At 40.8% G+C, this 20,617-nt stretch overlaps 1 protein-coding gene across 1 annotated transcript in view; it reads left to right on the forward strand.

Annotated features, from left to right (window-relative positions):
• Window positions 1-20,617, forward strand: part of SLC1A7 (solute carrier family 1 member 7) — a 50,711-nt gene that overhangs the window by 22,676 nt on the left and 7,418 nt on the right. The window contains exons 5-10 of the mRNA XM_005498872.3: window positions 5,758-5,800; window positions 6,698-6,917; window positions 7,991-8,090; window positions 9,043-9,276; window positions 16,986-17,180; window positions 20,278-20,412. Coding sequence (XP_005498929.1) covers window positions 5,758-5,800; window positions 6,698-6,917; window positions 7,991-8,090; window positions 9,043-9,276; window positions 16,986-17,180; window positions 20,278-20,412 — 927 coding nt within the window. The remainder of the gene's footprint in view (window positions 1-5,757; window positions 5,801-6,697; window positions 6,918-7,990; window positions 8,091-9,042; window positions 9,277-16,985; window positions 17,181-20,277; window positions 20,413-20,617) is intronic.

Here is a 20,617-nt window from a genome sequence, read left to right on the forward strand (position 1 = left end):
ATACAACCTTTGATATGATACAGCCCTTTCAAGATTCCTAAAGATGTGATGTACTTGTGCTTCCACCCCAAAGAATGATTTTCTCAGAAAGCCACAACCCTGTTGGGGCTGTGTCAGGACCTTTTGTTTCAGAAGGAGCAGGGTAAGGATATTCACCCTCCAGATCCCCTCCTGGAACGGAAAGGCCATGCAATACTGTCACCCTCAAGACAGAAAACACGTCCATGTGTTTGGCAAAATGAGTGCACAATATGAGTTCTGCTCTGATCTGCAAAAAAGACAAGCAAGACAAAATGGCTTAGACCTGATTAGTGATTTTTACATTCTGTTAGTATACTTTATCACAATAATGAGGATTTAAAGGCCTAATTAATTCTGCAAAAGCCTTCTTTGGTCCTTTAACCAGGAGGTAGTAAGATTGATACTGAGAAATGAGACGACGCACTGGAGGTGACTCCTAATGTGCAAGATGCAGTCTCCTGTGGGCCCTGAGATAGATCATTTGTTCGTTCTTGCTGAATTAAATTTTGACTGTGATTCCAGTAGTGCAAACCCTGATGGAGCCCACTGACACCAGCAGGAGGGTATTTCAGATGTATATCCATATGACTAAGGACAGGATTGGTGACTCTCGTGGTACAGTAACAGTAGTCAGGAGTCTACATGGCTGATGATGAAATCATGCAGAGGGCAGCAAAAGCAAGTGATTTTTTGAGATTAAGACAAAGTCACTGAGAAAGAAGAAGCATCTGACCTCAGCCTATAGTAAACAGGAGCCACAGTGCTGTTCATTCTTGAGGACAGCTGTAAAACCTGGAAACTTTACAGTTGTCGTGTCAAGCTACTCCAACTCCATTTTTGCTCTCTCTATACCCCTGCTATATAGGGTGACAGGGTAAGAGCTCAGCCACCGTCAAATACCCCGTCTTAAAGTAATGTTCTTGCAAGCTCAGCTATGCCAGTTCAAATTTGAGAGCAGAGTGTCCAAAGCTGTTTTATGCCCAGTGCAAATATAGGCCAATAAAATGTTATGAGGACGCACATGTAGCAAAAACCCAGTCTAGTGGTTTTAATTCCACAGCGTGAGAGACTGCAGCCAAAGGCTGTCTGGTGTGGCAGAGATTAAATACTGATAACATCAAAGTCTGAGAGCAAAACCAGATTGCTGCTGCAGAACACAGCGTGCCCCAGCGGGGATGGGTGTTCTGAGTCGAGGAAACGGCATCTGCCGTACCTGTGGCTGCTCTTACACTAGAGCAGCTGGCCTAATTCCTCATTAAAAAGATCTGCAAAAGCCGAATGCTTTGAATCAACAAATGTTCTACTCAGGACTCGTTCTGAGTTTTTCAGATATTCAGTAGTAAAACTGCAACCAAAATTTAGCCTATTATTTCTAATAGAAGTTATCCAGGAGCCATCAAACTGCCTATACTAGTAGCTGTAGGCTGATGTTCTGTGGACAATTTAGCTGACAGTATGAGCAGGAAAACACTCTAACAGTGCTGGTATTTGTATCACTACTGTAGTTCTCAGAGTAAGCAACCTTTTGAAGAGAGCAAGAGGGGTCTGATGTCCTGGGGGCAGTGCCAAGGCATGGCCTGAGCTGAAAAACGGCTTCCTAACACAATTCAGCTTCCTAAAGCAGCAGAATACTAGGAGAGCAAAACCAAGTAAATTAGTGTTAATTGGTAATTTTATTTCTGGGAGAAAACGGAGAAGGAAAGAGGACCTCCCACTTCTGGCAGTAGTAAGGTGCTAAGTAGTCATACATGTAATGGGAAGCTGCACCCTCAGAGTTGCTCCTTAAACCAGGTGCTGTCTACATTTGATACAAATCTTCAGGGTTTTCTTCAAATTCCATGGCTACCAAATTGCAGAACACGCTGCCTTAGTCATACATACACTTTTCTAACTCGATAGATCCTCACATCTGAATCCTCTTATCCCGTACAGAATTAGGGAAGGATTCCAGAATATGCTGGTGGAATGAACCACCTTGTTCACCACAGCAGGCTGCAGTCAAAGCAGGTTTTTAGGAGGTCACTGGTGTGGATCTGCTGTTGTCACAGCAAATGCAGGCCAGGCGTGCTGTGCCAGCTGTGGCTCAATAGCTCACAGTCTGTAGAAGGTTCACGGAGCTGACACTGAAGTTTCATGCACATTCTCATTCATGCACACTCTTTTAGCCTGTGTTTAACACTCCTGCTCTGTCTGGCAGAATTCCTGCAGTAGGAGATGCTCTGGGAAATGTTCTTCCTCAGGGCAGACAGTATTTAGCTCTTAATTTTTTATGTAACCAGAAACCATATGTCTCAGTTTCTGTTTTACAATCATACCCTTGTCTTAGACCTAAATTCATCTATGTTCCACACCAGCCTCACTCGCTGTTATTGACTATATTTAATTCCCTATTATTATGTGAAATTATTTTTGCCAGGAATGCTGAATTGTGCCACTGAGGTTGGAGACAATGTTGCTTTTACTAGAGAAATGAATTCCAGATCACTTGAAGTTTTCTACAGTATTATTTTGTGTCCTGTATCTTTTAAGCAGTCTGAAAGTAATGCTGGAGATTTACAAGTATTTTATCTGCTTAGCTCTCTTAATTGAATAAACACAGCAACATTTATAGGTGGTGACAGCAATGAGTAGCTCAGCTTGAATTATTACTTCCTAAATACTGACAGTGTCTTTAATTCGTTATATGTCAGTGATAAATACAGTGCCTCTTCTGAGCAGAGGGACAGCCTCACGTTATGATCCTGGTAACAGATACATGTGTGTCTAGATCTTTATCTTGTGCAGAATTGCAGTGAAGCTATTACTGATCTGCAGGGGCAAGCTGGTTGCAGGCTGGCACAAGGAGGGATTGACAGGCTGTGATTAATTTGATACTTAATTTGGCCATTAGTTTTGTAATATATTTGGACAAATGCATGTGTGTGTATGTTGTGCCAGACAGAAGCTCCCACCCTGGCTGGCATTCCCCAGGGCTCAGGTTTGGGGGAGCCAGAGCCCCACAGGAGGGCTGTCCCGAAGCGGCCAGGCTGGCTGGCAGTCCTGACTCAAATCCCCCACTCCCAGTGGAAACATTCCCAAATGATGCCTGCCAAACATCCAGCTCGTGGCTGGAAATATCAACGTGCAGCAAAATGTACCCCTAAAGTGAGAATTTCTCAAGTGATTCTGAAGAGGCCTGACTAAAGCAACACATGCTCCCAGTCATCCCCCAGCTGTAGGTGACAATTTCGTATGTTCTTCTCATTATTTGTTTTTAGTCCATTAGAATTCTTGTCCACTAATTGCTCTCTTGGATGTTTTTAATTAACAAAACTATATTTTGGCTTGGATTTTTTCAATCCAAGTAAACCAGCTTAAGATAAAAAATAAGCCGAAGCCCTGGCAAACACATTCAGGTCAGCCCTTCACTAGATAAATTGTGTAACTTTGGTAAGGCTAGTCCCAAAGACTGGATCACAGTGCATTATATATTAAAAAATACTGGGAGAATTCCAGCAGTATTAAATGAGCAGTTGTAATTCCTGCAGGATAAAGAATGATAAAGGTTTGTTTAATATTTAATCTAGCTACTAACCATATGATATTTCCTTTCTCGGACAGTCTTAATTTATTCTTAATTCTACTAATTAGGACTATAAAACTACGGGAGAAAGTGGAAATAAGCAGCAATTAAATCCATATTTCTTTGTAAAACTATGGTTCATATGTGACATTTATATTCAGAGCTGCGCAGGAGTCCTCAGTGTGGATCTGCACCTTCAGAATAATGCACATTCACGCAGCAGGTCAGAGCACGATCATCTCCCTAACACTGTGCGCTGCTGTAGCACCTTTCATCTGCTCATGTCTAATCACAAAACAATTTGATATTAATGAAACCTTTAACAATCTGGAAGCAGAATTCCCTTATGAGGCATAATAAGGCAGTAACCATCTTGTCTCTCCCGTGCTTCCCCCCCCTATAAACATCCCCTCCGTCTCCAGCCCCATCCAGCTGTTCTCCAGTTAGTCCCTGTGTCAGCCAAGCCCCCGGGCTCAGGCACAGATGAGCGAGGCACAGCTGGCAGTTGTCTGTGTCTCACTTTGGCTACAGGTTCGACATTTGAAGCAGAGAATCATCAGCTTTATGGGTGATTTGCAGAGATGACTCGATGCTTTGTGCAGGCCAAAAAAAACCCCTCATTTTCAATCTTCTGTTTCAATCATTAGCCAATACTATTACTCTTTAATTGAAATTCTTCTCTCTCTGCTTTACCCTGAAAAGGATAATTAATTATCTCTGTGTAGCAATTGCTCTCAGTGTCTGATGCTACTGAAACAGATTCTACCTCATAATTTTCAGTGTGACCATAATGTCACATTATGATCACTTAAAATAGCAATAAAACTGTTTTTTCTCTAAGCCAGTGCTACACAGCAGGCTCTAGCTGTGACTTCATTAGCAGTGGGCATGTGCTGCTGCCAAGAGAAAAGCAGGTATGGAAAATGTCTCATGTAACTGTGTATATATATATATATGTATATATAGCAATTCTCTTTGGAATGAGAATGGGATTTTTGTATATTCTTAGGTCTTGTCTTGTCTTGTCTTGTCTTAGGGCATGAGCTGGACTTTGAATAGAAAGTCTTTTGGTTAGAGAATTCAGGAGTTTCTCCTTGCATGAATTTACACATATGAAAGCATACAATTGGGTCATAGGCTGTCACTGTCTTCTGCCCATAGGTTCAGAAGCTTTGGGCTAAAAATAAATCAGTTCTGAAAATTACTCTATTAGAATCATCACAAGAATCTTTATTCCCAAATGCTGCACAGAAAGATAAGACTTTTTCACTTTTTTGCCCAACTATACTATGATTCCTCTTTGAAGCCTGTAGAGGGTGTGCTCTCCATGTCAAATTAGGATTGAATGTCTTTCTGCAAAGTAGCAATCTAGCTCAAACAGAAGTTACAAATTAGCAAAAAGTCAGAAAAGATGACAGCAAAAGTCCCTGTTGGAATTAAAAATCTGTCTGTTTGAGTATGGTCATTGTCTTCCTCTGCCGCTCTGTAGCTCTTGGCCTCACTTCAGACTCTTGTTCTGAAGCCTTGGGGAACTGTATTAAAACAAAGTTTACCAGAGACTATGCAGCTCTAATCTCAATTATTTTAATCAGGAATGAGATCCTCTTTTTGAAAAGAAAATTGTTCTTGACCAAACCACTGCAAAGCCTACATTACTTATAATTTTAGCGATGAACGTGTTTCAGGAGTTACTACAGTTCATGAGTCATCTCACAGGAGTACTTAGAAATCCCAAAGTAGATTACAGGACCCAGGAGTCTCAGGAATACATCCCTGAACACTGACTTTGCCTTGAACAGCTCATTATCCGAACAGGGAAGACAAAATATGGAGTAGCAGAATATTCTTTGCCCCAGTTAACAGATAGAGAAGGAAATGATAGGAATTACATTGCCCCTGCTACAACATGGACACTGTGGCAGAGCTAAAAGCTGAAATTAGAGCTCCTGGGTCTCGCTCCAGGTATTTAGAAGCAAGTCCCAAAAGGTTAATTCTGAGGAACTGTCTCTCTGTTGACGCTCGTTCAGTCAGGTACATCTATATGGCAACCTTCTGCACCTGTGCAAACTTTGCTCTCTAGGAGGGTAAATAACCAATTTATCGTGGGAGACACAGGAAAAGTAGAAGTTGTTTTCAGTTCCATAGAAATTATTCTTGTATTTGTTCATTTTTAGGAACATGTTTCCAGCCAATCTTGTTGAGGCCACATTCAAGCAGGTAAGTGGCTATATTCCTTTTACCACTGATGAAAGAGATGAGCCAACATCATAGAAAACATATATCTTAGTAAAACAGAATCCAGATACAGACGTTGCATATTATTTCAGATACTGTTAGTACCTTCAGCATTTAGGAATTAACGAGTCCGCCTCCACTAGCCTCAGCAGCCTCGGTGTCTGAAGGCAAAGCAAACAAGCACAAAATGCAGAGTGTGACTACAGAATGGACAAGCACACCTATGTCAGCTCCACCTCCTCCTGAGGCCTGATGTTTTAGGACCTTGAGCAAGCTGCTGTAGAAAAGCAGAACAATTTATGCCAGTACGCCCAGAGCGCGATTGCTCTTACCACCATATTGCAGTCACAGAGCTGGAATTGCTTTAAGAGCACACAGTGATGCCACACAAAGGAAGGACAGAATACCATGTCCAGTTAAAACAATAAAATAATGTGTTTGGAAATAATCTAATTACTCAGATTGGAATTTGGCCAGAAAACCTAATCTAAAAGTTCTGAGTGAGCAAGAGGCATGGCTGTATTTGTTTCACCTGGGGAAATATTTAATGGGAACTTTACCTCAGGTGAGACGAAGAGCAGGGCACTCAGAACCTCTAGAGAGTCATTCCTGATTGTGTCTTATAGTAAAGCAGGTCTATCAGGAGATGGTGTGTTTGCTGCACGGGGCTCTGATTATAGGAAACACTGATTTTGTTATGCTTTTGCAAAAACTCAACTGTTTTTACAGATTTTAGCAGCATAGAGAGAGCACCGATCATTCTTTTCATGCTTGTCCCTTTGACATGCAGCCTTGTTGAAACAGAGCACTTAGGAGATCTCATTAAACTATTAATTCCTGCTGGGATATTATAATAAAAACAATTTTGTTTTCTTTCAGTATCGCACCAAGAGCATTCCTATCATTAAATCTAACAAAGCATCATCTGAAAGCACCACTCGTCGCATTATAATATATGGAGTCCAGGATGAGAATGGATCCAATGTCCAGAATTTTGCCTTGGACATCACTCCCCCTCCTGAAGTGATTTACAAGTCAGAACCAGGCACTAGTGACGGCATGAATGTACTGGGGATTGTGATATTCTCTGCTACAATGGGTAGGTTTCAGACATGTTTGGTTTGTAATAATCCAAGTGTCCATTTAAGAGGAAAAGAAAGGGATTATGTTGTTTGGTTTCTTGATTCGTCTTTTTTAGCTGCTTCTGTCTCAACTTGGTGAAGAAAAAGGCAAGATTGTTACAGAGCTGTTCTCCCAAACTTTTGAAGATAAATCTTCAAAATCCTTGGTGACTTCTGTTCCATGCTGTTTTGTGGTATTCCACAGAAGGTGGAATTCCATATACAATACCACAGAGGGCGGTATTCCATATACAACACTGCTGGAAATTGACTGTGCCACAGTTTGTAGTATTTTACAGTCAATTCCCGAAGTACAATGTCACAGCAGACACTATGCCAGCCAAAAAGTATTGGATACAAATGAATTAATTGCGTGTGCTTATTAGGATCAAGGGCCATTTTATACTTCTGAACACAGAAGATCATTCATTGTCTTCCTAGAACTGAATGTATTACTTTTACCATGCCCCTAAGTCTTGCTGGCCAGGGGCTCAAGAGGCAGAAGCTGAGGGCTGGTTTCTTCATGGCTGATGTACAGAAAATGTTCTGCCAGTACTGCCATGTACAGCACAGCCCCTGCCTGGCTGTACACAGCACACAGGGCAGACTGAGGCAGAGACAGCTTCCTTTGCTAGAAAAATGTTTTCAAGTTTGTCTTGAAAGGATCCCTCAGAGCAGGTAACTCCTTCTCTGAGATCTATGAAAGATATTTAAAGAAACAGGCTCGCTATCATGGGGCCAAATCTGCAGCACAAAAGTTTGGACCTCCACAGGGAAGCTTTTGGGGAATTGCAAATGAAAAAAAAACGGGAGCCAGGAGAGAGTGCCCCATTTGGAGCTGAAGCACAAGGCTGTGGCCTGGCTCCTCCACGCTCTCATGTTTGTGTAAGGTGAGATTTCCACATACCGTGTCTGTTTATACAGCACAAAGATCTATATTCATCCAGTCATCTCCCACTTGAGTTCACTTTGAATCACAGCAGGGAGGGAAGGCATGGGGGCTTTGGATTAAGGCACCTGAGAAATTGAACGTAAATGCCTTTGTCTGCAGGTATAATGTTGGGAAGAATGGGAAACAGTGGCGTTCCTTTGGTCAGCTTTTGCCAGTGCTTAAATGAATCTGTCATGAAGATAGTGGCAGTTGCTGTTTGGTAAGTAACTGTTTTAGTAAAAAAATCAACATTTTTTTTTAAAGAGTAAGAAAATTTCAACAGAAGAGGATGCACAGAAACCTCATAAACTTTTTTTTTTTTTCTGGGGAAATAGATGAGGGTGAACAATCCTTAGCTTTCTGGGGCTGCCTCAAAGGTCAGAGGAACAGCAGGTAACGGCCAATACCAAAATTATCAGCTTAGCATCTTCCCCACCCTTCAGGTCCCCAGTGTGGCTCAGCCCTATGTAGGGGGGATCCCACTACCAGCACTCAGCCTGACTGAGCTGGATCAGGGAATGATCACTTGGTTAGGTGGGCCCAAGTGGGTTGTAATTTCTGGAAGGATGTAGGGAAGTGGCAAGTCTCTGGAGATGGCACATCTGCAAGTAGAAGATGGCTGGATGCCTCCAGATTTTTTTTCCATTTTTTTTAGTTTTAAGCTCTTTCAGCACCCATGGCTTTGTGTCCAGAAACTAACTATTCTTCTGCTTATCTATTTGCCCTGAAGCAAACACCCAGGCACTCCAAAAGCATGTCTAATTCATGTTGGTGTTTCTCCTGTGTCTTCCAAAGGCAACATAAACATTTACTTAACAGCTTCCAACTAAAATCCATGAGCAGTTAAGCAAGCACAAACACATGAGCTGAGTTTAGGATTCGTTCCCCCTCTCTCCAGCAAATGACCTGCCTTAAGCTAAAACATCAGAGCTGCCTTCTGAACGAAAACGTTTAAAAGTCATTCCTGCCCAGCACCATAACCTTAGCTGTGCTGAGGAGTACCCCACACAAAAGATTGTTTAGCCCAGTGCTTTGGGAACGCTCCTCAGGTGTTCCAGACAGGCAGTTGGTACTGCTCTGCTGCTGGAAGTATAACACATGGATTTCCCCTCTCATATTGTTCGGTGGAAGTGAGCAATCTCCTAATAACGACTGTCTTTCTTTTTGCTTAGGTATTTTCCATTTGGAATTGTGTTCCTAATTGCTGGTAAAATCTTAGAAATGGATGACCCTTCGGCCATTGGGAAGAAACTGGGTTTCTATGCCATTACGGTGGTTTGCGGCCTGGTGGTGCATGGGCTGTTTATTCTGCCAATGATGTACTTCTTTATCACCAAGAAGAATCCCATTGTCTTCATCAGAGGGATTCTTCAAGCCTTGCTCATCGCTCTGGCCACATCCTCCAGGTATCACACAGTTTCTAGACAGATGCAACAAAATACCTGCTAGATCCTTACTACAGCTTTCTCTGAGGAACAGCACCCTACAGCGGTACTGAAGCAGATATATTTGTATCTGAACAACGGCCTGTGTCAAGTTCACTGCTGTAATTTTGAAAGATGTGTCTCCCAACATTTGGAAGTTATGTGCGAGCCATTTGACAATAGTGTTTGTCACATTGTCTTCCCTCAGTTTAAAAATTATTGGACAAAAATGTTTTTTTCTTGAGGACTAGAAAGGAAATAAGGGTGTTCTTTCATAATAACAAACATTGTGCTTCTACAAATTTAATATATACAAGGGACACACAGCTCGTTTTTGCTATTAGTGGAGAACCTCCTAGTTAAGTCATGTGGAAACATTTTAGCCTTTCTACTCTTCTTAGTCCTTGTTTCTTGCTGCATTAAGACTGTGGTTGCAAACTATTGTCCAGCAGTGGGAAAGTATTTAGCTGTTCTGCTCAAAGAATAAATCTTTTGCATCTTTTTTAGGGAGGATGTACATTGAGTTTTAACCATAGCTGAACACTGGTACAGTGAAAATGGGACACAGCTTGTGAACTGATTGTGAAAGTGACTCCCAGCACAGATAAACTGGTGTGTGAGAAGTTCTTGAAAAGGCTGGACTAGACCTGCATGGAGAGGAGACAAGAACGACAACTAAAATCACGTTTCTGTGTAGCCGATATCATGAAAACACAGTTTCATGGCATTAGAGGCTGAAGGTTTCTTACTCTGAAGTAACAAGAGCAGCCATACCTAGCACTTCTTATGCTGTAGTAAAAGCCACAGTACAAGTAGAAAATGCCATGTAAATAGGTCTATTTAGCACATCTTGCACATTTAATATTTCTCCTGCCAACTGTAAAGGAAGAGGGCTAACAAAAGGAAAAGTTACCTTTCTTTCATCTCATTTTTGCTTTTGGGTTTTTAGAGTTATTACTGTTATTTTACAGAGAGACTGGAAAATACTGAATTCTTATCCAGATTTTGAAATGATGACACCTACTGACAAACATCTACCTTCGTCTACTTAATTTAGACTTCGAATTAGTAATTAGTACAAAATCAATGATAAATTTGGAACATATATTTATAAATGAAAAATTTAAAAGGCTTTATTAACCCAAAAATATTTATTCTAATAAACAATAATGACTATTTAATCTAGTTATACCTTAATACTGATTCATTCTTCCATCTTATAATAATTTCTAAAAGTTTAGCTCTGAAGACTAATATATCCTTTCGGGCAATAGTATTGCACCAGCCTCTTATCCCTTGTGCCTCTAATCTTACTTTTCTCTATATCTTTCCAATTCCCTTGAGGAAGAATTCATGTAATCTCTCCTACAACAGAGTGACCCACTTAGAAATGAAGTGCATTTGCAACTGGTGGGATTACAGAAGGAATGGGCAGGAATGACATCTAGATAAAAAGTTCTGGGAAAGCAGTCAAACAAATATTGATTTAAATAACTTATTTTAATAGTCTAATATGGGCTGTTATGTAATCAGCACATATGGCTTTGCATAGGGCATCGTCACTGATAAATAATTATGTGAACTTTGCAGAGATCTGGAACTCTTCTGCAAATTATCCAAGTAAACAAATACATGGAGAAGTAGCAATGCTGCTTTCCTGAACTCAGATTAGTTGATGTCATTCATTTTTGCTGTAATCTTGTGCAAAACTTGTTTTTGTTACAAAACATTACTTGCAATGCAGTAATTACTGTCAACACAAAAAGAGAAATAATCTCTATTTTACTGAAGGGACAATGAAAAAGAGAAAACTTCAGTTGTACTAGAGCTGTGCTAGACTTGTGAAAAGAGCCTAAAATTTTTATCCCCAGCCCTTTGGCCTGATTAGGCTCATTATAGTTCTAGTGAGGTCTGAGAAGGCGATTTGGGGCAGGAAGGTCAAGTGCAGATGGCTGTTTCTCTCATGAATATACATACAGTGGTTAGGGCAGGAGTGAGCACAGGAGAAGGAATGTATAGGAATTAAAAGAGAGGAGAGGAGGTAGTGATTATTTCAGCACGTTTGGAAGGTATTTGCTTTCCACTATGCTTCGTTTTACAAGGTGTTTTCATATATATCAGTTTGCTCCAAACCAGCCTATGGAGAGCAACATACTGTGACATACAGAGTCAAGAAATAAATATGTTCTGGGTGGTGTTTTAAACTCTAATTAGGCTTAAATAATTAAGGCAAGCTTTTTTATTAGAACATAAAAAGTTCGTAGTTTGAGATGTCGTCACATCCCCAGATTCAAGTGAGATGCTAATTTTGCAAAGATGTTGATGTTGGAACAGGCTCATCAGGTTCACATTTGACACACTTGACTATCTGCCCTGCTTCTCTGAGAATTCTGTTTCTGAAGAACTCTGTTGCTGACAACTCAGGGTTTTTTAATCTGTGCCATTGCAGTAATTCCCTTTTTTTAGAAAAAAATAATTTTTCTTAAAACTCTAATCTGAATTTTGAAAAAATTTTGTTCCTCATTTTACCTTTAGCATTTATAGAAGAGTTTGTCCTTTTCTCTTCCTTTGTGTTAATGATTAACAAAAGCAACCAACCTTTTCTCCAGTGTAGGTAACTTATCAAGGGAAGTTTAATCAAGGCTTAAAAGATCAACACATATTCCACCATTTTAAAAAGCAGATTATTTTTCTTAATTTTCTTTACTTTGCATCAGCATTGCATTTTGATTTTATAACCAATTTACTAGTCTGAAAACTTGCAGGGCCTGCTTTTTTAAATAGTGATTTCCCATTTCTGTCAAGGAAGTTTATTGTTTCTTCATTGGATCTAATCTTCCTACTCGGTCTCTAGCTATGAGAGTGTTGAGCCACCTTACAATCATGAAGTGCCCTCTTTGCAGTTCATAATATATATTCAGGTCCAGGCTGCTTGTGGTATATTTCAGGGTTAGAAATGTTCCAATGCCAGTATGACCAATCATAGTGATAAAACAAGTCAGACATGATATGTAGTCACCAAAATACACAACCAGATCTTCAAAGGGATGCAGGAGTTTGATTCCCTGTTCTACATGAGTGTCTAAGTTGGAGAAAGTCCAACACTGGTTGGTTTGAGAATTTTTAGATTAGTTATTTTTCTCTCATTTACTTGTGGAAGCATTAGGAAAGAACATGCATGCTCCCTAGCAAGTGCAAGCTGGCTCTTTTAAAAAAGACCTGCAGATCACAGGGATCGTCATTGTGAAGTTTAACTTGCAGGCAACTCCCAGCCACATAGGCTGCCTGTGGTTCATCTTGGAACTCAGCTCCTCATTGGGAGAGTTGGGCTCCTAGGAAAGAGCCCCCAAAGCCAGCGTGGTAAGGAGAGCTGGGAAGCCATCAGGCATGGACGAAAAGAAAAAATCTCCACCTACAGAACTGATGAGAAAGCGGTGTCTCTCCCTGCCGAGTCTCTTCCAGGCAAACTGATCTTTACCTGAGGTTTTCTTACCCCAAGCTGATGTGGGAGTGCCCACTGACAGTGGGAAATAATGGGGAATTCAGCTTTCCCTTAAGCCTGTCCTGCCTGTGACTCTCCTGAGCCCCGACTCCCAGGGGAGAGCCCCTCTCCCGGGGATATTGAATACTTCACAACAGTGCTCTTTTGCCTTCCACTGTGCAAGGAATAATTACATATTTATAGGCCCAGAGAGGGTGTAGTTTGGGAACAGAGCTCTGGCACCAGCTGGCAGTTCAACCTGTCCAGAATCACCAGCAGGACTTGTTACAAGATTTAGTATCTTTATTGTCAGAAGCTGTACCACCAAAGTTAAGGTGAGTCCTGAGGAAAGGTTCTGAACATACAGATTTGGGGCTTGGATGTGTTTGATGGCTTTAGCTCCGTTTGTCCCTTCTTAACAGCATGTATATGTTGCAAAACCAATACAGGCCCAACGTGGTTTTTAAACAATTTCTGCTCAAATAGCAGTGCCTTGTGTTGAGATAGCTGAACTTTTCACCTTCGTTACACTGAAAGGAATGGATACTGCACATAACTGAGCTGTTGCCAAAAGAACATGCACAAATAGTTGGGGCTGGACAGGAGAGCTGCTTCTCCTGACAGTCAACACATCTGTATTTGGTTAAATAATGCTTGCCACAGGGGCATTATATAACACTCATAATGTAGGTATTGGATTTTCAGATCATCCTAGAGGAGAACAAAGAGTTGATTTAAAATGTACCAATGTGTTTCTTGGAGATGTTTCTGTGTCAGTTCATGTCTACATCTAAAGACAGAAAGAAAATCACAAATCAATGTCCTGATACTCATTCCAGCTAGTCTGCACCTGTGGAAAGCTTTCTTCCCTAGCTAAAAGTAGAACTGCAAGAATCAAAAACAATACCACATGCAAAACCCAAGAATGTAACACAAGGGAATATGAAAGCCGCTAAACAGCTGTCTCATGGCAATGATTTTATTGAATCTGAACATTATTTCAACACATTTCCCTTTGGAGAGAGGTTCTGCACCCCATTCTCAGTCCGCTTATATTTCTCCAGAAATCCCAGTCACAACAATATTTTGGTTTGCACAGACATTACTGGAGAGGCAGTGACAGAGAAGGAGGACATCTCATATTATTTTGGTGCACCATGTAGGACACAATGAACTCAATCCCTACAACCAGCACCAAGTCCTGCACCCGCTCCCTGGCCAGCCAGCCCCTGACGCCAAACCCTTGGCTCCAGTACGAGCTGGATTTGCCAACAGGCGTCCACAGCGATGTACACAGCTCCTCTTTGCTCCACTGGGAAGGTGTGTACAGCATGTGCTGTTACTGTGCACCCTGCCCTGCCAGGATCTTCTCCCCACATTGCCCCTGATCTTGTCACTTCTGTACTGAAAAAGCAGCATGGGGCCTACAGGCAAAATTCCTCTTGGTTTTAGCTTTCCTCATTCCAATGGCAAGAGAGAATTTTATTTTTCTAGGTCATCTCTCCATATCATTAATGAATTAAAACAGCATCTTCTCAGAGGTACACCCCATCAAAAGAAGCAATTTTCATCTTTTCTGAAGACAAACGATAAAGCATGAGTTTTTCAAAGGGTTTGCTGCTTATGAAACACACAGATCTTGGCTATTGCACAGTGTAAATTAAAGGCAGATTTAGCAAAAGGGAGATGAGATCAGTTTGTTGATTTTTTGGAGCAAATATCAAAATGCATTTGAACGATAAGATAAACAGAGCAGGCTGAACAGCTGTTGCTCCACCGTGACTAGCTGTCTTTGTGGCTCACACTAGTAAGAGCTTGGCCTGATCCAGCATTAGCTTATGCTCAGTCTCTGCAGCTGCAGCATTTTATCCCAAAATTGAAATAAGACTCTAAAAATTTGTTTTTAATTGTTAGAGGTAGTGCTGGGAGAAGATGCCTCTCCTCTTTGCTGAAGGCTTTAGGACAGTTTTTAAAAGACTTAACAGATTAAGATCAGTGCTTTAGAGTATTTTTTCCTCCGAATAAATGTTACATGTAAGGCTTTCATGTTACTGCTCCAGTGTTTAACACTAGATAAAGCAGCTTTCAAGAAAACAAACTTAATTTAACTGGAATTATTTATTTGAGAATGTTTTTCTTCAGCCATTGAAATTAATATGACTCAAAAATGACGGTACGAATATTGTTTGTTTTTTTTTTTATTGCCACCTCTAAGTCAGCAACAGCTAAAGCCTTACATAAGACACATATTTTCTGATACATGCCAGATGAGTAAATATGAACCATAACTGAACAAGACAACCTCTTGGATACTCCACATAATTTTTGTCACCTCTATTCAGGTGCTGAAAGGGTAATAAGGGATGTGAAGTAGCAATTTTCTAAGAGAATATTTTAAGAAGTCTGATTGTATCAATCCAGGCTGAGAGGGGACAAAACCAATTTTTGACAAGCAACAACTGGACTTATTTGGGCAAGGAGAAACACATGAAACATATAAAACAGATCTAGTGTAAATTGAAAAGAGTACATCTAGATGATAAATTAAATTTCTCATCTGAACAGTGAGTTCTGGAAAGCCATTCAGTAGGAATAGTTAGGACAAACAGTCTAGAAGCTCTAAGGTGTGGTCTCATAAAATTGAGTGAGTCTGTATGTAGTAGTTGCCTGTGCTAAGAAGGTACAAGAATCTGTGACCTGGAAATTTGCTTCCTTTCAATATCTTGCACAATGTTTTTCATCACCATTGCACTTACATTTTGCCCATTTTATTTTTTATTATAATATTTCATAAACAACAAAACCAGCATCTAGTTATGTGCCCTAGAAATGTTACTTCTAACAGCACAAAATTCAAATGAAAGCAACACCTGACTCCCTGAGAAAATGTACACACTTAAAAGTTGAATTTTTGCAAAAACAGTGTCATATGTTCCATTTACAACAGTGGAAATAGATATAGATTTTACTGGTTGCGCCATTGTTATGATGGGATTGGTTTCCACAATCTTTGTCACATCTCAGCCAAATCTGAAGATGTTGGTCAGTTAAAATTTGCACATTTAGTTGTAAAATTCTGGTATGTCAAAGCATGGGCAAGGTGGAAATGGACTTGTAAGATTACCTTTTTCTCCTCTTCTTCCAACAAAGAAATTAGACAGGGTTTTGTGGCACAAAAGGCAAATGGCCAAGAAAAGACTGTCTTTTTAAACAAGTAACTTTCCACGACTGAAGTAGCTGCAGCAGAGGGAGGCAATGAATAATAAGTTTATAATTGCTTCCTGGCCATGCTTGTAGTTAAGAACATCTAGAAGTGTTACTGCGGGGGTTTGCTCCCAGTTATAGCTACACCAGTGGGTTCAGTTCTACATCATCTGTGAGACCCAGCCTCACCCTTTTATTTTATGAACATTTTATGGTAAACAAGACAGAATTTCAGTTATTCACAAATGTGTAAAAAATGATAGGCATGCCCAAGAGAGAAATGACATCTAATGTGCAGTTTGGGGGGTTATGTTTTGCTGTGTTTGCTTTTCAAAGTAAGTATTGATTAAATATTAGAACTGCCAGAATGAATATACCCCAGCAGCATTCCAATCTCTTGTGAGCTCTCACTACCACTGTAATTCGTCACCTAAACTGGTCATCTAATTACTGTCAATATGCAGTGAGAACTGGAATGATCTGTAAGGGCATTTCTCTACCATTTCCTTACAGCGAGTTAAGAGCCTTCCTTGCTTTATACCTTTCCTTGGTTTATGGTTACTCTTGCTGTTTAAAAATTGATTTCTAGTTCAGAAGGCTTAGAAGGAAACTTTTTTAGAAACGATGAGTGCACAACAGTTTCCAGAGATTTTACTAACAAGCTGCACAGGGTGTTTCCTCTGTTTTGCATTTAAATGTTCGATACTCACTCTGCAGGATTTCTGTCTCTTTTCTTCAGAATGAGGGAAAGAGAGAACAACATTTTTCATTTTGGGGAAGCAAAATTTGCACTAACTCTACTATTTATACGTGTAACTGTCTTTATGCCCACTCAAGCAGAGTGAGTTACAGGGCAAGTGAGTTACATGTGCAGACCAAGGAATGAGAAGCAGAGCTTCGATGGTTACTGTAAAACTCACCCTGCCTGGAGAAGGTTTGCTACAATTCACTCTGTTCCCCAGAAATAAGAACAAGTCAATGTGTGCTTCTCTGTGCTGTTTTGCAGCTCAGCCACACTGCCTATCACTTTCAAGTGCTTGTTGGAGAACAACCACGTGGACAGGAGGATCGCGAGGTTTGTGCTGCCGGTGGGAGCCACCATCAACATGGATGGGACAGCTCTCTATGAAGCGGTCGCTGCCATCTTCATTGCACAAGTGAACAACTACGAGCTGGACTTTGGGCAGATTATCACTATAAGGTATAAACCTCAAATTCCACAAGCTGCGAATCGCTTGTCTTGTTGCATCTGACACATCTTAGGATTCTCGTATGTAGCACTGATCAAAAGGAAACACATCTGTGCTGTTATCAAAGGATCCATTCCTCATGGGATGGTTATTTTTAAGTAATGTAGTGGTCACAGATTGTGCAAAAGGAAATTGTATTGGTACCATTCAACATAAGCATGTGGGCACCAGGAAACGTGTTTCTGTTTGAGGATAACTGTCTAATTTTCACTGTTTGGCACTTCATTTATCATTTACTAGGACTGGAATATTTTACTATTATTATTGGTGTTTAAAACATGATTTTAAATGTCAGAACTGTTTTCAACTTTAACCCTGGTTTGCATCTTTACATGAGAGGAAAAGGTTAGAAAACTACAAAACTGAAGTCCTGTATCAGATAACAGGGAATAGTGTGTGCTAGGAAGCTTTTTGTCAAACCTTTGAGGAGTGGGGGAAGAGGGAAGGAGGACAGATGCTACTGTCAGGGCAGGTTTTCATGAAGATGTCATATCACTGAGATTTTTTTAAAAATTATCTTCTCTGCTGCTTGTTAAAGCAGAAAACTGGATAAACAACCATGCTCTCAGTGGGCAGAGATTGCTAGAGCTGCATACTCCATCCTTGAAAGGACTGTTAATGGATCCAAAAGACTAGAAGATCCAACTAAACAATTACTGCCAGAATGACTCCAGTGGCTGCCAAAGAATGCCTCAGGGACTGAAACCTGCAGGTTTCCAGCAGGGAACTAATGATTAGAAAAAACATTCCTCTTAGCTAGGGCCTTGTGCAACATATTTGAGATCTGCTTACCTACCCACCCAGGGAGATCATCACTGCCCTGTTTACACTGCCGGGCCTTGCCCATGTTCTGCTGGACTTTTAAATCTTCACAAGACGAGGAGAGTACTGAAACTAACCCCAGGTGACAGCTGGGGTTTGCTGACGGGCTTCTGGCAACATCTGGGGAGACGAGAAGCAGAAGAAATAAATCATGCCCATATGAGCTCTTGCTTCAGGCTGTCTCTCCCTCTGGAAACTATTGGAATGACCCTGTGCTAAAATTTAGGCTTCTGTGATTTTGAATTCAGGGATGTTTTTAGAATGTGGTCTCAAAGTACAGCCCAGAGCATGGGCAGATATTACATACACCTTGAAGCAGAGAATGATGACTTGAAAAAATAAGGAAAAGGAGAGTGATGGCAAGTGGGTATTAGGTAAGTTCTAACTTCTCTTTGCTGAACGCTATTTTATGTCTCTGTTTTCTCTGCCTATATTAAGTGCTAGTATATAAGAAGCAGACATAAGTAAAGACAATAGAAGGAAAATACAAATTAAGATTGGGAAAATCCAAGCAACAAAAAGAAATAAAAAGACTGACTGACTGAATATCTGAAGCCAAATTCTAACTGTATCCTATGGGTCAAACTTGCCCCAGATCTTGGTACTTTAGGATCCAGAGATTTGAAATTCAAATATTTCTGAGTGCCACGATATTTTTGCCAGACGGAAAAAAATGGTTGGAAAATGATCAGTCTGCTTTGCTCCTGATTTGTAAAATCCAGGTTGACAGTTTATGTCAATGTGGTTATACAAACCTAGTTGGAGCACAAAAATATAATAAAGATCCTATTCCCATCATTTTAGCTTATTAATAGAAGCAGCATCTACATTAAGTTAAAAAATCAATGGAATAGCAGGTTGCCTGTATAATCTTAGTTAAACATTTTTGCTCCCTATTATGTTATGAAACTTTGTGGCCTGAACTGTCTTAGCAGGCAGAAGCAGTCCTAATCAGCCAGCCAGTCTGGACCACTAACTGCAGAGCTTTTTAATGTTCATTATATAAATCTCTTATTCAATTACTGAGCTTTTGTCCCTTCCTTTCTATCTATATGCTGCTTATTACAATGCTATTAGGATGCTACACAAGCTAACTTTTTCAAAATGTAGTTTAAAATCTTTCTTATTCCCCATCACACACACATGCAAATATATTTTTTTATTGCAGGAAAGGGCCCTAGTTATAAATACTGGTGTTGCTCTACTGGTACACTGCATAGCTGTCAGCAAGATACTGGATATCTCTGTGTCTCAGTTTCCATACGGGTGAATACTGTTACCCTCATTTTCCATCATAAGAGGCTGATGAGGCTTAAATGTTTGCCAAAAGCTCTGAAATTCTGGATGGTTGAATGCAGTGGATTATTGGTGTATATGCTTTATGTCATCCGTTTACCATTGTCAACATTCGTTTTTTGTCTTTCTGCTGGATAGCCTAGCTCTTGGAAGTGGCCAAATGGGGGGAAATGAATATATCCAGTCACTTTTGCTCCTGGAAAAAAGGAATTAAATCCCTCCCCTAAAAATAGCACTATGAAAAAAATGTTAAGCCCGCCAGGTCCACTTTTGCCCTGCTCTCCCATTCATTTCTGCTTGCCTGGCTGAAACAATGGCATGAAGGTCAAGTAAAAATACTTCCCAGAAACTCAAGAGGTACAGTCACATTCACACTTGCTTCATATTTAGATCCAAGTATGCAAAGCTGTGTGCTATGCAAGGACTTCACCCTTGGCCCAGCCTCTTTGTGAGGGATTGACATGACAGGCCCTGGCTGCAGCCAGCTGTGGATTCGCCTGGCACGGGAGCTGCCGATGGTGACTCAGAGATGTCTGCTGGGAGCTCTGCTGCCAAGGGGAAGCAGCGATGAGGAGCGCTGGCAGATCCATGGCACACGGTGCTGCGTGATGCCATCACCCACAAGGAGATGACAGAACTCAGGAAGGCACAGCCTGGCTGCCCCTCTTTCTCTGCCCTTGTGATATTAAGAGATAACAGAACTGCCCCACCAGTGCCAAGGCTGCATGGGTGAGAATTTAGTGCTGGGCAGACAGTTTGGCCTGTTCTTGCTCTCTGACCTGGCTTCTCTCCACAAAATGCTGGCACTTCTGTGCAGTGGCTTGTGTACAAAGGATTATGGTTTAGGAAAGCTCCTGTAGAAACATGGTGTGGTTTCTTGCAGAGCAGCCCATCACTGGTAAAGCTTATTCCTTTCTTTCTTTGTTCAAGTATCACAGCCACAGCCGCCAGCATAGGTGCTGCAGGTATCCCGCAAGCTGGTCTGGTAACGATGGTCATTGTTCTGACCTCAGTTGGGCTCCCAACAGATGACATCACGTTGATTATTGCCGTCGACTGGGCACTGTAAGTAACATTGAGCTTTTGAGGTTTCCAGTGTGGCAACATTGCTAAAAAGGCAAATGGTCTCCAGGGGTATAGTATAATTCTACAAATATGCATAAAAGTAATGGGAAGTAATTATTTTGCTTGAAATGGTGCTGATGTGGCCTCAGATTAAATACTCTGCTGAAGTGGGCATTATATTGAGAAAAGACATAGCCAAATGAGG

Source organism: Columba livia, chromosome 8 (assembly GCF_036013475.1).
Source record: "Columba livia isolate bColLiv1 breed racing homer chromosome 8, bColLiv1.pat.W.v2, whole genome shotgun sequence".
In the NCBI taxonomy this organism is placed as follows: domain Eukaryota; kingdom Metazoa; phylum Chordata; class Aves; order Columbiformes; family Columbidae; genus Columba; species Columba livia.